Here is a 17,953-nt window from a genome sequence, read left to right as displayed (position 1 = left end):
ATCAAAAAAGTAGTTTTAAGTAATTTTAGATGCTAAGCATGGATTAAGTGAAAATGCCAAATTATAGAAAATTCATAGATTCCGATGGTCAGGTCAGTTCCGAACCTGGATCATTGGTTTGCAAAATTTGTGAGTTTAAGATTAGTGACAAAGTATTTCATGTGTTGTATGACAGGTGAGAAAGTTAAGTTATTGTCTTAATGGCAAAATGGTTCCGAGATGGAATATCATATCTGGGTTACAAGATAACCCCTTATCTTCTGCAATAGAAAATGGCTGTAAGTCCTAGCACATAATGTTGCCTATCTGGATAGTAATTTGCTTTCCACGAATATCACTGGCATTTAGGTTACATGTTTGTTTATAAAAGCTGCTAGAGTGGGTTGACTCTCTACGAGTAAATTGGGAGTGTCTTTACTTTCTTCGATTTCACAGTCTTTCCAGGTACTTGGTTCAGTTACACACACACCTAGACTTTTATGCTTCAAATGTTTTCTCATGTTAGTGGGGTAGTTGGCTATTGCCCACGTGAGATGTTCATGGTACATATATACAGCATAGTTCAAGTCAGACTGGTCCAGATGAAAATACTTCCACACTGTACTTGCCATATTACAGATTGTTATGATTTTAAAAAAGTTCTAATTACCAGTTCGTAAAATAGTTGAAAATATTTTCAGCCACATCCAACTACGTAACAGTACATCACAACACAAGCTGTTTTCAAACTTAACATATTATTATAAAACTCATGATGATTAAAGTTAACTTTATCAGCAAATAATTTTAAAATAAAAAAATAAGTTGAAGAAAAAGCAACAAATTGTATATGTTTTACTATGTGGTGAAATTAAAATTTAATTATTTTCACAACAGGCACCATGTTCTTAATGTTGTTTACATTTTTTTTAAACCTTTTATTAAAATTTATGATGCTACAATTGTTTATGTATTAAATCTTTCATAAAATATTTTTTTTGTTAGTATTTATGTTGTCATCATAGTAGAAGTGTTTTTGTCAGGCCCAAACAAATATTTCCTGAAAATTAACCAATGTTCAAGGTTAAACGTTTGTTTTAACCAATTGAGATTCTACAAATATCTTTGAAATATAATTATTTGTAAGCTTTTAACATCAGTGAATGGTAAAACCTGTGAATTTTAACTAAAACTGATTTTGGTTAAGAAATATAAGGCCCTTGAGGCTGTACGATTCTCAACGCGTCAACACTTATGGAATCGCTTGAATCGAGGAATTGACCCGACATCCCTAGTTAAAATTATACATTAATACCAAGCAGAAGAGGATTGTTATTATTCTAAAGGTATGTATGTAATTATGTTAATAATCATTATAATAAATACCATAAATTATTATTTGCCCACATTAGCTTAAGGTATCGTTGTAGAACACAGCACAAAATAGAAACTTGTATGTTCCATAATTCGTCGTTGTCACGACAATACCTCCTATGTGTTGCAAATGTCAATTTTGAGGTTTTGGTGTTGATGGAAACAGGTTTGAATGTTCTATAACCTGAACGAAACCACCTGTCTGTATTTTTATAACCAAAGATTTGGGAACCATAAACTCATATCTCCTATGTGTAAGGTTGGATATAATGGCCATCAAAAAACCTCATATGTACTGCTTGTGCACATAAGAGATTTTGACTATTATCTATGGCGCTGTTACTTGGATATCGTCACATAGGAGGTCTTGTTTTCTCTATGTTTGTTTATAGCTGTGTTATTTTCTGATGAGAGAGCAAGCTGAACATAATGTTTCTGGCAATTATTGTTCTAAACTTCTAGGTAAGTGAATTAAAATATATAATTTTTTTAATGCAATGATGTAACTATTATAACATTTTGTTTTTGACAATGTGGCTTTTAAACACAGAATGTTAAGGAATTTCATGTATTTGGGTTAGCAACTTGCAATAACCTTAACCAAAACAGGCAAAAACTGATTTTAATAGCCAAGCTAATTTTTTTAACAAAGCTTATTTATTTGTGTATTTATTATTGAAGTTATTATATTCCAGCAATTCTTAAGCAGATCTGGTTTGTTTTCTTTCAGTGCACAATGGTTAGCCGTGGAAGGAAAATTGTAGATCTGGTTTTGCAGCAGAAATTCACATTAATACCGGATGGTGAGCTTCTTGATGTTATTAATGAAGCCAGCAATTCGTCTGCTGTAAGAATCGTAGAAACTGCAGAAAGTAATGGTGTTGAAACTGTGAAATGTGATAATGCTGAAACTGTGGAATGTTATGATGCTGAAACAATGGAATTTGATAGTGCTGAAACTGGTGCTATATGCATATTACATGAAACTGTAGGTTCTCTCGTTTCTTGCAAACAAATCTCTAAGCCCCCTCAATCAGTCCTTTGTCGGGGAAGACATTAATTCATGTGTAGACCTCTCAAACTGTACTAACATGGATGGTCACACCATCCATAATTTAGAGCCAGAAGCTAGTAATACGAATCAGGAAAATGTATTTAATGTTGTAAATATTGACAGTATTGATAATTGTTATATAGAGAGTACTGTGGAAAACATTGGAGAAGTGGTAGAAGTAAGCATGGCAAACATCACTGGAGTAAATGAAACTGAACTTGTTGTACCTTCTGAAATAGAATATATTAGATTACAAGAGTGTAGCTTAGGAGTGCAAGACTGTCAAAATGCTGAAGTTATTCCTTTACATACAGTTGATGTACAGTTTAATGAACAAGAAAGTTTGTGCAACAATGTGGTAATCCCACAAGATCATTCACAAGAAAACTCAGTTTCTGGAGGAGAAAATCCAGTAACAGATAGTAATCTAGACTGTCACAGTGAAGAAGAATCTAGCCTACAGGGAAAAGTTGAAGGAATTCTTAGTGTAAAAAAAAGAATAAAAAAGAGGCACGAAAGAAAAGAGTAACAGGTTGCCCCTATATGGGTTACAAAGTAGTGATGGGTCAATTCCTGTTTTTTCCCGGTTCTCGGTTCTTAAAAATCGGTTCTCGGTTCCTCGGTTCTGACTTAAAAAAATAAAATAAATATTATTCACACATTATTTATGAGGTGTTTTAAGTAATAAACTATTTACTGTTTTGGCTACAAAAAAGCACTAAAAAGCATGTGTCCATACTTACAACTTCAACAATTTACTGTTTATAACACTGAAAATAATAATTTGTTTGTATTGTTCTGTCCTCAATGTTTTTTATTGTATGCTTACAAAGAAATGCATTGGCATAATGATTCAGTCTTTAAAGAGGCTATCAAAGCAAATTAAAAGGTTTAGTATAGTTTTCAAGCTACAGTAAACACACCAACCATAATAAAACTAAAATTTACTATATTAATTAAACCCTACTTTAAAACATAGGAATAAAAAGAAAAAGTTACAATAATGGAAATAAATACAATGATGGTGAACTTTCAAAGAATTAGAATATTAAATTGTCCATCAAACTTATTGCCTACATTGAATTCAGTATGTTTGCACAGTCAACAGTAAATTACTGCCACACTTCTGATGCCATTTCTTACACAATTTGCTCTATTTGGCCAGATAATTATTCTTTACAAGTGTCAACAAGCATTTTGTAACTTCCCCCTTCAAAAAAATCCTGTTTGTCTAAATGAGAAAGTTACTAGCCATTACACTAGATGGCTGCAGATGCAGTAAACTTACATTCCAAAGCACTGCACAAAAAAATGCATAAAATTTTATAACGCCAAAAATTATTACGGAAAATTTTTAATCAATCATTAATTATATTAAACAAATATTCTGTGGAATTTGCAATACACCAGTCACCCTTACTTACCTGTCAACGACTCAATTAACTGCCTATTTTTAAAAACAAATTGAAACAAACATGGCGTCTTTCTATTCTCACATCTCTGCTGAGGCACGTCATAGAGTTGCACACCTCTATGAACTACATCTATGGCACCTTCAACTGTTATATTTTTATTGTAAAACGTACTTTGTTTACAGATGTGGCGAGAACATTAAATATTTTCACGTGTTATTTATTTTATAGTTAGAGATGAATATTATTCCACGGAAGTCCAAAAAAATAATTCATATGTGGTTTGGACGTGAGTTGAGCCATTTCATGCTGCAGTTAAGTTATAGTGAAGGACTATTTTCGTAAAGGGTTTTGCTATACTGCTGGTACCGGTACCAGCACCGACATTTTAGCTGCGGTTCTCGGTGCCGGTTAAAATGCTGAGAACCGTAGGAACCGAGAACCGGTACCGACCCATCCCTATTACAAAGTAATCGGCAAAAAAGTAACCCAAGGTGCGCCTAAAGAAGGAAGAGCTGTGAAAAATCAATGTAATCATCAAATTGTCAAGAAAAAGGGTCCTAGAATGTTCTGTTGCGCGATGGTTACAAACGATGACAGGAAGCAAATATTTGAAACCTTTTGGGCAATGAAAACATGGGAAGAAAAAAGAGGATTTGTGAAAGGTCTAGTGAATACTCGTTCCATTCGTAGACGACGCAAAGAAAATGATGGTGAGGATGAAAACAAGAAGAATGTGGGCCATGATATATTTGTGAACCTTGATAATGGGGAAAGAGTACGTGTTTGCCGTAAAATGTTCATCAACACTTTGGCTATTGGAGAAGATAGTTTCAAAAGGTGGACAGCAACCAATACGCCGAACATTTCACATTGCAATGGCCATGGCAACAATGGTGGAAACAAAATTAGTAATAGTAATACATCCAGGCAGAAGAAAAAGTACACTGATGTTCAGAGTGTGATAGCTTGGCTAGCTTTACTGCCGAAAGTTCCCAGCCATTATTGCAGACAGTCAACAAAAAAAACCTATGTTGAGCCAATTTTTCATTCAAAACGTCACATGCATAAAGTGTACACACAGTGGTGTCAAGATAACAACAGAAGTTCAGCTATTCGAACAATTTTTTGTGACACTTTAAAAGCAGAAAATATATCTATTCACAAGCCCAGAAAGGATCAATGTGATACCTGCATAAGTTATGAACAAGGAAATCTGTCACAGGATGATTACAATGCACACATTTTAAGGAAAGATCAGGCACGTATTGAAAAAAATTCACTAAAGGAAAGTGCAAGTGAATCCAAAAAGGTTGTAACTATGGACCTTCAAAGTAAATTACTTTGTCCAATAAGTCTGGCATCATCTATGTATTATAAACAGAAGATGACAGTTCACAATTTCACCTTGTATGAACTTGGAAGTAAGCATGTTAGACTCTACGTGTGGCATGAAGCTGACGGAGGAGTGGGAGCAAATGAGTTCACATCATGTCTCGTCGATTATATTCTTGGTCAACCCAGCACAGTTAATTCCATGGTATTTATTTCCGATGGCTGCTGTAGTCAGAATCGGAATAAAGTACTTTCCACTGCTCTGTCTGATGCTGCAAGGTATAAAAATATAACAATTGAGCAGCTATACTTGCAAAAAGGGCATACAATGATAGAGGCTGACAATGTACATGCAACCCTGGAACATTACTTTAAACCTCCAATTTTTACACCATCTGACTATGTTTCTCGTATGCACTTGGCAAGGCATGAACAACCCTATGAGGTTAAAGTGGTCTATTATGACTTCTTCAAAAACTATTCTAGAATTGACTCTGTTTTGCCATCTATTAGACCAGGACACAAAGTAGGTGACAGAGTTGTCACAGACATCTGTAAAATTAAGTACTGCAGTGGTGGCGAAATATTAATCAAATCAAACTTTACTCAGGATTGGGAATGCTTGCCTCATAGATGTCCGAGACTTGAAACCTTTAAAGGGTTGGAATATTTGTACACCTCTCAGTTACCAATAACTGAGTCAAAGTACAAAGATTTACAATCACTAAAATGCATCATGGATCGGGATTACCACAATTTCTACGATAATCTACCACACAAGCCAGAATCAAATGAACGCAAATGTATCGCTACAACCAGTGGTTCAGAGAATAATCGAGAAACGAGTACTGATGGAGGACTTCTTTCGCAGAAGAACAACAAAAAGCTATGCAAATAAATCAGTCAGAGAATAAAATGGAAGCAAGCAAGTAGGTACTACTCAAGAATCAAAGACAAAATGAAGTTATTTATGTTATTCGAAATGACACTATTTTCGGATTAGTCTTTTACGGGCAAATTTTTGGAGGTAAGAAGTGTATTATAGAAGATAGCGAGCGTGCTACTTTCCAAAAACATATTTTCACAAAACATTGTGTTGTGTGTCAGTGCTATAAGGTTTGTTGAATCTTGTGTTTAAGGGTGCAATTATACTAAAGTAAGTTACATGTGATGGATTTTAAGATGATTGAATAGATAATACTTCAGATAAATAATGGTAAAATATATATCCCATGTGATTTATTTGTGAACAGTAATTACTCCTATGTGAGTGCAATTGCTCCCATGTGAGTTTTGGTGACCATTAATTTCTTCTATGTGAATGAGGTACATATATTTCTTAATCCCTGTGTTTATTTCTATGTTGTAAAACATTGCGATGTCAGTAATAGACGTTGAGCAAAAATTTTAATGCAAAATAAACTATGTATTAGTCACGAATATTGTTTCATGATAAACATTGCAGTGGAATGACTTGACATGAATTTTTCGCAACAGCAGTAAATTCGGAACCAAATCACAAAATCCTCTTTCTCTTACAAAAAGTGATACATAATATGGTTTTTTTTTGGTAGTAGTAAACAGGTAAGCGTGCAATTATTTAAATAACGTGCCCATAAACTACCTTTGCCCATTGTTAACATTTAAAACCTACCTAAATTGATCATTCACCTATCCTGCTTTCGTGAAGTGAGTAATCCCCAAAAGGTAGCAGCAAGACATAGGGACATTTGCTGCCACGAGTGGTGTCGTTTTAACTGGCTGCAGAGTGAGGGAAGATGAGTGTGGAGATGAAGTTGGCAAGTCTTCTTCAAGAGGCAGCATCTGGCTCAAGTCTTTTCAGGGCGTGGGAGCTATCTGGCCACTTGTTTACTTCACCAACATTAGTTAGTAACTAGAGATTTTTTTTTAAGTATTATTAAATGTGTTAACTGTAATGGTTTGTCTTTAAATAAACTGAATGTTATTAAAATGTAAACAGGAAAATAAATAATTACATAACATATTCATAGCACCACTTTCCATACACGTATAGGTGTTGTTGAGGTAATTTAAAATTAGTAAATTATCTATAAATATGTTTTATTTTTTGGTCTTCCAAAAAAAAAATTAAATATTTATATAACAATACACACAGGGAAACAATTATCATTTTACAAATTCTCCAGAAGCTTTATATAATACACAACATATACTGATTAAAGCTATAAACGTCATTTCATAATAGTGGTCTGGCAATATCACAGAGGCAGAGGTGTTTGACAACGTGTTAATTATATCTTGCCAAGCACTGCAAATATTCATACAATGATTAATAATTGTTGGGGAAACTTTAAAGCCAACATGCATACGTTAAGGCTTTAAAAAAAAAAAAAAAAAAAAAAAAAAAAAACATTAATTTTATAAAGTACATACTATTAACCATGTTTGACCATTCCTGTAGTGCCTTTACACAATTAGCTAATTGTATATTCATAAGGAATGTACAGACAGAATATCACAAATAACTAATGGCAAAAATTTGGATTTAGTGTTAGTCTGTAATGCTCTGACCACTTTACGCTACTGGAACAAAAAGTGAGACGGCACTTTATTTTTCACACATGCTCTGCATGCATTTAAAATTATTTTAACAATATTTCTCTAATTTTACTCAACAACCCAATGAGCAAAGATTCTAACTGAATCCTGTGAAAGTTCAAACACCCCTTGGCCTTTGATTAAATACAACATGCAAACAAAATAAAAGTTTGAAACAAGTAACAAAAATCAACATAGCCACAAGCATTAAAAAGAAAATGGCCAGTTTTTAAAAATAATTTGCATAGTGTATTATTTTACCATTCGAGGTTGAACCAACAAGACAACTTGAAATGTTGAGAAGTAGGAGTTCTGACTCATTGTATGGCCCACGTTACACAGGAGCTCCTTTGCTCAACCCAAGGGCTCACGGCAGTGGGACAAGCACACACACCGAGTTGTCGGCACCGCTTCACAGGATCCAGAAATACAGCACGAACACAAACACGATGCAGAAGCCCAGAGCTGCCTTCACGTACATTGACTTGGAGTTGAGAGTGGTGGCATCTTTCTTGTAGACTTGCGAGAGCATCGACAGGTTCTGAGCTTTGCTGTCCAGTTCTGAAAGAAAAAAAAAACATTACCAGTATAGACAACATGTAGACACTGCGGTTGCAACTCGAAAGTGCATCCAGTTATATCTCACAACTAGTGGCAACATGGCTTCTGGCAATTCCGATCGTATTGGAGGATTCAGTATCCAATGGTATTAGAACTGACGCTGGCCAACTCTTCCCCACCAAAAACATGTAATTTGGAGTAATTTTTTATTTTAATAACGGCATCAATGTCAATTTGACAATACTTTAAATAAGGATTTTAATCTGACTTTCATAAGACAATTCCAATTAATGGGTGATACCCCACAAACCATGATTTTACAATTGACTTAATTTTTTCATTAAGTGGTACAGTCAAACCTCTATCTATCGAACTCGCATGTATCGATTGTCCGTGTTTATCGTATACTTTGTACGGTCCCGGCAAAATTGCCATACAACTAAGGTTAAAAAAGTCCGCTTGTACCGATGTTCGAATTATCGTTTTGTCCGCATTGATCGTACAAAATATGTGGTCCCGTCACTATAAATTATAATAGATGATCGTTTAACCATAAAGATTTTGCAGAAATAACCATTTCTTAGTAATAAACCGTCATAAAAACAGTAACGATAGTATACAGTAGTAAAAATCACCTTAAATCTGCAGCCAAGTAATGGAGCACGTAAATATGAAGAAAAGACAAATGAACAACAGCTTACGAAGAAATATGGATGATGTACCATAACTACAGTACAAACCCAATTGTTATCCTAAGATAATTACCATAAAAAGAACTAAAGATTCTTTGATACCATAATTACCACAGAAGCACGATAGCTACCACATTTGCACTACAGTTACCGTAACAACCGAGATGTATATTTACCGTGACGGTAATGTATTTATTTATGACATATTAATATTAAAGAACTTATTGAAAAATAGGATGTTAAATTTTTATATGTACGTTTGGCACATGTTGCGAAGAAATAATGCGATCTGAAAGAATGCAATACTACTACGAAAAGTGAAAAGGGTAATCGTGGATTTTTAGGTTATGGCAGTCTCTCTCGTTTTTCAGTAATATCGGCCGAAAATTAACAAGCGTATCTGAAGTCGGCAGAAATGCCGATTCAACTAAATATTGGCAAAATCGGCTTCTTCAGTACAGCTCTACATTTGATGACATGAGTAAACATATTTCAGACTTCAGGATATTGAAAAAGACTTTAATTTCCATGTAGATTTATAGTGCGTATGTTTTTTTTTGCAAGTGTAAATTAAATTAAATAAAATACTTCCATTTTTATTTATTTTTCAACTGATTTAACTTTAATGACAAGTAACTGATATATTTCTGACACTAATTTTGAGGTTGAAATATTTTTTTAAAATTCTTAGAGTGAAGTCCACATCTATTGAATGTCCGCATCTACTGAATTTTTTTGTTGGTCCCTTGAAAAACGATAGATAGAGGTTTGACTGTATTTTGTTCAGTTAACAGGAGTTTGTTTACTGAATTAGGAGTTTGTTAAGTTAATCAAGTCTTTTTTAAATAGGAATCTTTTCAACTATCACGGTTGCTCATAATGTACTTCATTTACTGTGTTTTACCACACAATCTTCGCAACTTATTTTAGGGGGTCAAAAATTGGACAAAAAAAAAACATTCTCTCATAAAAGTTGCTTGATGTTTTTACTCCCACTGTTAGATCCCAAACACTGTCTACGTAGTAAACATGACGGGATAAAGCACCACGGAACAGCATTCAGTTTTAAAGTTGTTGTCAGGCAGTTTGGTAGTTATGCTGGGAAAACACAGCATTACAATTTCAGTGAAACTGGTTTTAAGATTTAACCGTCGAATATGATTTCTCGTCCAATATGGTTAACTGTTATGGTCCTGCCATTTTCTCAATAAGATAGAGGTTATTTTCTTTCCATGCAAGATATTGCCCATAAACATTTTCCCCCATATAAAACAACATGTTTTAAGTTTAAATCTATTATTCGTTTGGATATTACATTTTACTTATTTAATTAACAGAAGTAATTAAGTAATTAACAAAGTTGTCCAATGTGTAAATTTTCTTTTAAAGTATTTTCAAACATAACTACCTTTATTTGCTCATCTTTATCGCAGCTGTGTACCGCTTATAAAAATGTAGCCAGCGCTAGTCAATCTTAGTATAAAATGTGTGACGATTATGCGATAAAACACGGTAAATTAAGTTCAGTGAAAGCTACAATTTGAGATGGGATTGACACTAAATGAGATTACAAATTTCCAAAATATTGCAAAGAAAAATTTTGTTCTTTTTATTGTGTAGACCATAATATAGAGAGTACATTGATAGAAGAAGGTAATTAAGGATAAGACTTAACATTATTTAATTTTAAAACACCAAATTAAAACAAAAAACCTAATTTGCCAAATAGTGACAAAATTAGCTTATAGTTGTAATTTAACTCAAGTTGTTCACTTGTTTTAGTTATTTATGATAGCCACAAACCCATTCAGCAATATACAAACACACAGCAAATTTCCACTAATTCTGGCACTATTATTTAAGTTTACTTTTTTATGTTGTGTCAAGGTTCTAGTGCAATGTCTATAGTGACATAGATAAATGCAGCAAGTAATACACATACTAGAGTATTAAAATTTAAAATGGTGGTAGATTGATTTTAACTATTGATTTGAACATTGTTTCAACTACTGTGTTCACATTTTTGTCGATAACATAACAGTTCCCTCTTAATTTTGTTGAAGTTCATTTTCGTAACAAAACAAACAAATAACTGTTTCTTACACAGTTAACATGTCTTATATTTGTATCTTCAATTTTGGGCAAGATTAGTTACGTGATTTCGCGATAGTAGTGAAATAACTTTGATTATTTGGTGTATTATTCAAATGCTGACTAAAGTGCTTGTTTATTTTTGTGCCTGTAAATATTTTTTGCCACTGTTAATAGTTTAATTAGTATTTCTGAAACTGGCATGTTTTTGATCACTTGCATGTATTGAATCAGGTTAAAGTGCAGCACTTTCTTTGAAAATAGTTGGTTAACAAGTTTCGAACACGGACATGTATGCAACCGGGATAAACTGGAAACTGGTAAAAGTAATTTCCTACCGACGTTTTGAGAAAGATACGTTCCCAGTTTTCGGCAGATCTACTATTTATAACGCCAAAAATTATTTTACTATAACTAGGGCCCCCTGAAAGTGGTAAATAAAATTTTCAGATTTCGTCATTAAAAATTAGCAAAAGCAGTGTTAAAATTCACTTAAAAACACAAAAGCTGTGCTAAAATTCACTTAAAAACACAAAAGGGTTGCTAAAAACTTGAAGGAAAAAAAAGTGTGTGTTACTGTAAATATATCTGAAATTATTTAAGTTAAATAATTTTACTTGAACCTACTCATTACTGAAAACCCTAAACAAATAGGTTACATATATTTATATGACAAACTTTTGATTTAGACACTGATTATTAGATCATTCCCATAAACTAATCTGGAAAACTATTAATCCCTTTAACAAAATCTATAACACACTGTTGACCAACTAATCATCATCGTCACACCATTCGAAAATGAATGTTTGTTTACATTTTTCCGCTTTTTGGCGCGATTTAAAATGCTTTCTGCTTGATATTACGACGCTGTTCCAACTATATGCCAGCGCCCCCAGCTGACGTGGTATGGCCACTCACGTAAGGCTGTTCCAAACACTGTTCGCCACCGTTCGCCCAATCATCTGCTTTCTTTTGTATTTATCTGGTGACGCTGTTCCAAGCTGTCAGTGCCCCACGCGGTGTGCGTAGGCTTTAAAACTTCGCCTGTTTGTCTTATCTATCCAAACATTATGCCGGAAAGGAAAATAAACACAGTAGTTTTGTGTATTTTTACAGTATATTTTTGGGTTTAACATTATAACGTAAGCATGTGTAAGCTTTTGCTTCCTTTAATGCATTTATGACTAATGTTCAGTGGCGGCCATGTTGCGGTGTTTGTTTACCAGTGACGAGACATGTCTCTTACTCAGTATTTAAATTTCGCGTTTTAATACTAAATTTCATGTAAAAATGCTGTGTTTTGGCGATTTCGCGTAAAAACTGTATTTTACTGTGATTTTGCGTTTATCATTGTTTAATCGCGATCGCGAAAAGAACAGGCCCCCAACTACATATAACCTTTCAAATTTAGTACCAAATTTGTAGTAAAAAGTGTTATAAGAACAAAATTAAACTACAAGTATCATTACCACATAATTCAATTGATGTTTAAACAAGATTTTACCCCATTTGAAATTCAATAATAAAAACAATTTTATCACTGCATAAAAATACAGGAAATTTATATGTCAAATTATTTTTATTTATTTTGAGGCTGTCAGGTTCTTAAATAAAATTATAGTGCTTGCATTCATTAATGTAAAATTTGTAATCATATCTGTAAATGACAAAACAGGTTTCACTGTACTGAAACTAAAACTAACGGTAACAACTCTGAGTAAAAATAAAAATGCTGACTGGACAATTATTCTTCCAGGTGGCCAGGTCAAGTCTGAACTCAAGTGGCTCGATGCCACATTAAAGAATGCGTGCTGAACCACAGAATAATGGATGAAACACCTTCACCCTAAAGCTAGATGAGTAACCAATATGCCTCCCTCTACAGCACAGCAACATACCCGACAGTATTACGCCCCTCTGCATGACGTCGTCTATGTTCTGCACCATGATTCGCTGCACGTCTTGCAGCTCCGTGTTCAGCGTGGAGAGATTGCGCCGGGCCCGGGAGTCCGTAAACACTTTTTTTGCTTTTTGGATATAAGTGTCTGAAACACACACAAAAATAAAAACCTTCATTTAATCTGCATGGGTGGTTTGGTTTTATGCCTTAAAGAGTTTTCAACCAATATTTATTCTCCAAAAGTTCTCTGGTCAACCTAGATTTTAATTTCCCTGAAGAGGCTACCGTCTCCAATGATCTCTAACATAGCAGGGTTTTGTTGAGAGCTAAAAACTAGCACACACATATTATTTTCACACATATAAATTTATGTTACTAAGAAGGTTCATCCAACTGACAATTCTGTCACCAACAACAAATTAACACTGGCATGTTAAACCTTTTTTAAAAATAATAATAAAAAACCCACAATCGCACGTACCCACACAAAAGCACGACCAATAAACTTTAGTAAGAAATGCTGAACAATCTTTGTAAAGAAAATGCACTGTAATATAAAAAAAAAGTGGTCGTCACAAAGCTGGGGCTCACCGAATTCTATGAAACTGTACGGCCTGGTGACGCTGTTCACCTTCTTGCCGTACTGGGAATGGAATTCTTGAGCCAGGTCCTCAAGGTAGGAATATGCAAGTCGCTTGGAGTAGTTCCGTTCAGCAAGCACCAAGTAGCATACGTCATGTTCTATAAGGTAGCTGCACGGTACACCACACCACACATTACACTGCAGTCTTGTCGAAACATTACAAGTTAATACAAAGCTTCCTCAAAACAAAAAAATACCTTTGTTCATGGTTGTTTAGTGCTTTAAATAAAATTGTGCAATTTTTTTTTTTTTAAAATATAATAGCTATGGTATATACATATAATATAATTGATTAAAATTTCACAACAATCCATCTCTAACCACCTGCTTTTACAGCACATGATGCACATTTACTCGGTGGTTAAAAGATTAGAAATAAAAAATTCCTCACGTTTTCCAGAAAAATTATATAGTTTTGCATGTCTTAAAATATTTTTTTCTTCTTTAATGCAGTAATCACAAAAAATTTGTACAAAATAACAGGCTACACACCAGTAAGTGCTACAAAAACAAAAGTTTATTTTAAACCTAGACATAACAGCAAACTGCAATACCTACACAAGCGGAACTACAACTGATCTCTCATGTCTGGCTATTACATTATCTTTACATTGTAAAATTGTGTGTCAAATATGACAGTTCGTTAGTTCTCAAGTACACTAGACTTCCGACTATCCAGCACGTTTGGGACTGGAATAACAAAATTTCTGGATTATCAGGTGGTATTTCCCGATATTTAGTAAAAACAAAAGGGTAAACATTTTAACAATAATACAGGCCAAAACAAATTTTTATTGTACATTAAAGGCTCATAGTACATACATATTAATTATAGCACAGTAATGAGTAGAGACCTGAAAAATTTGGGGATTCATTTCGTGATAGCATAGAGTCCAAATACTTTTGACATTATTTTGCTTTAGTGATTGGGCTACAGTTTATCTGAAGGACTCTGGGCCAATGAAAAATCTTTAACAGAAGAATTAGTGAATCACGATCATCCCAGTCAAAAGGTGTTACGAGTCTGTAACCAATGAGCAGATGATGTAATTTTCACGAATGCATAGAGGATCATGGTGTCTATCCTATAGGTATTTTAAATCGAGAATTTTTCCTGTCTCTAGTAATGAGCAATTCCGACAAACTCCAAGCCATGCCGAGTGCTTCTACCAGATGTGCATAGTGTAAGGCTAAAAATGATAACTTTTTTCTTTCAGTTTGCTTAGTTGGCTTAATTCCGTACATTCCTCGCTGGGGCTGGACCACTCGGCATTCCTGAGCATGGAATACTGTGCACAACACTGATGTAGATAGTTAAAAACTTGTTTGTGCAGCATTATGCTGTCATTACCTTAGTCTCATAAAACATCATTTCACGAGGATTCCAGGTTTTTCCTGAGATGATTTAGTTTCCTGTTTCCTCTGTCTGGACCCACAGTGTTTTATGAACTGAGGCTTAAGGTGATGCCATCTGCAAGCTTATAATGGGCTCCTAAACAATTGAGGACCTACTATCTATATAATCTAGAAAATTTCTTACGCTGCGGCATTTCCGTAAATAAAATAATAATATTTAGAAAATTAAGTTTTTCAGTACTAAGACTTCCTTATCGTACCCTGTAAACAATGTTCATAAATTCCTAATTGTTTCCATTAAATTACTGTTTATTGTTTACAATACAAAGCCTGTGCATTGACACAGCCACTGCCATTTTGTGCTTTAACTGCGTTGCAGATCCTGTGGTTCTCTTATGTATAAGAATGTATATTATTTTGTTATGCATCGAAAGGCGAGTAAAAAATTAAATTTAAAAAAAAAATCACGAGAGTTCCTATTGTGCATTAGAACCCAAGTGTGAACAATTACATAACAAAATATATATTGTCATATAATAAAGAATTATGATTGTAAGCCAAATAAAAAAGTTTTTTTTTTTTTTAACAGACAATCATATTCCATTCTTATTTCGCAATTTCTTTCATGTGCAGAATATTTCGATGTACTGAACTAAAACAGCAAGCATCATGTATCACAGTATCAAGCCAACATGATCATGCCATCAGGAAAATGCCTTCAGGATGCAGGGGTAAATTGGGATACATGAAACACCAGCCATATCAAACATAGAATATACGATGGCCATAATCAAAGAATTCCTTGGAAAGACTGCAAAATTCAATGTGTCAGCTACTTCAGTGCACAGCACGTATTCCTCACAGAAAATGATGTTAACAATTCTGTTAAAATTTTTGCCTCCCATTAGACTTATCTGTTACTAAGTGTCTCAAAATAGTATGTACTTTAAATGTAATGTTACAAAACAAACATTTATTTACATTAATTACTTATTTTAATATAACAACAAACATGAAATATATGCATCAAAAATTCCTTACATTAGCAATAGCTAGTTGTTACTCAAAAAAATTTCATAATTTAATTGTTACAACAACTACATTGACTAAAGTTCTCAAAAAAATTTTTTTTTAAACCCACACAGGTATACAATGAATGTTGGCGATTGTGTGAATACATAGGTATTGTAATGTAAGCTGTAGATTGTTATTTTTTCACAAACCAGTATGAATTAAGGATTCTTCCTTTCAGGGTTAATTCAGGAACATCTTAAGTATATGGAAAACATATATTCCTATTTATCGCATGTAAACAATGAATGACAGTGGCAACATGAAAACAGAGGTATTGTAATGTTAATATATATATATATATATAATATATATATATAATATATATATAATATATATATATAATATATATATAATATAATATATATATATATATATATATATATATATATATATATATATAACAAACTAGTAGAAATTACGAAACCATCCCCTCAGAGTAAATTTAGGGATGTGTGTAGTGTGTGAGAACCATTTATTTTTTTTCTTTCTGTTCTAAAAAGCTCCGCTTAGAAAAATTACCTAAGTGTGATTAAGAATGCAGTCCAAAGATTGCCAACCAAATCAATAAGATGTGTAACCGCTTACGGCACACGGTTGCCACTACCATTCTTTTGCACACTATAGCAAGTCCTTGGAGATATTTGAGACCTCAACAACTCAGAAACCTTGGCCATAGGTTACGGCTCAAATAATCAGCACAACGCATAGCAAATTTAAGTAATTGTCTACTTACTGAAATAAATATGGTCCTGTTTCAATCGTAAGACGTGTAGGGCTCTGTTGAGTCAACCTTCTGAACAACATTTTGGCCTGGTTCTGATACTCCAGAATATTTTTGCCAGACTGAAAAACGAACCACATTTGCATAATAATTTCGAAACGACATGATAAAACTCATTCAACGTAAACCATTATTTACTAACCTGTTCGTCGTCCTGCATTGTTGCGGCTAAGGGCAACCCATCGGTGATCCTCGCGATCATCGTCAAAATAACCATTTTGCGGAACGAATCTGAATACTGCCTTCAAAAAACAACAGTCTACGGAATTATCCCTATATTCCTGATGGTCACAATACATATGTAACAATATTTTTAACAAATTGAAAGTTGTTTAATACACGTCACCCAAACAAACGATTTGTCACATGTACAGTAGTTACCAACGTATAAAAACCAATTCCTGGGAGTCATGTTTAAAATGGCAACACGTTTCGTTACGAATTCACAATTTAAACAATTATCATTCCGTTATTTAATTTGACTGTACGAAGCATGCCTTGCTTGGCATGATCTAAATTAATTTCCTACTAATTTGCAATATTGTTGGAACCATACTGGCCAGTTAAGTGTTCAGTATTAAAACTAGAATAAATACAATTGACTTTCAATCTTTTTAATGATAATCTGCGCACTTTGTGTACTTTTCCCCTCGCGTAGGTACTTTACTTGCCCTTGTGGCATACTTGACTAATCAGTGTTATATTTATTTATTTTATTGCAGAAAGCGAGAAGTACGCAGATTTGTTTGCTCCCATACTTCCAGTTCGGACAGTCCTTGACATTTGCACGAACACGTACATGCAAATATATACTCCAGGCGAATTCGGACAAAGCCTGAGTTGGTACAAAATTGGTTTGAAGCACATAATTGTGAGACGTAAAACACTATAAAACAAACGCATCCAAACAAATAGTGACATCGTACCTCCTGTGGCAGTAGCCTAAAGCCTAGTACCCATCCCGTCAGTAGTCAACCTATTGGCGGAACCAGGCAAACCTTAGTCAAGTACAGAACAGCACAGTTTTGTTTTTTGTGACAGACGAGAGAGCCAAACGCCCATTCGTGCATCGTCGTTTTTTTTTTTGTTCATTGTAAATTAATATAGCACATGATGCA

At 33.9% G+C, this 17,953-nt stretch overlaps 1 protein-coding gene across 1 annotated transcript; it reads right to left on the bottom strand.

The window, feature by feature from the left end:
- Nucleotides 1-7,219: 7,219 nt before the first annotated feature.
- LOC134542498 (vesicle-trafficking protein SEC22b-B) lies at nucleotides 7,220-17,210 on the bottom strand. Its single transcript, XM_063386839.1, has 5 exons — nucleotides 16,978-17,210; nucleotides 16,788-16,897; nucleotides 13,573-13,733; nucleotides 12,980-13,126; nucleotides 7,220-8,295 (listed from the first exon to the last, which is right to left on the bottom strand). Exons 1-5 carry the CDS (start codon nucleotides 17,050-17,052, stop codon nucleotides 8,147-8,149), a joined length of 642 nt encoding a protein of 213 aa, XP_063242909.1. The 5' UTR covers nucleotides 17,053-17,210; the 3' UTR covers nucleotides 7,220-8,146.
- Nucleotides 17,211-17,953: the final 743 nt, after the last annotated feature.

Source organism: Bacillus rossius (genome assembly GCF_032445375.1).
Source record: "Bacillus rossius redtenbacheri isolate Brsri chromosome 4 unlocalized genomic scaffold, Brsri_v3 Brsri_v3_scf4_2, whole genome shotgun sequence".
NCBI classification, from domain to species: Eukaryota; Metazoa; Arthropoda; class Insecta; order Phasmatodea; family Bacillidae; genus Bacillus; species Bacillus rossius.
The sequence above is the reverse complement of the archived record's forward strand: the minus strand, read 5'-3'. Positions and strand labels throughout refer to the sequence as shown.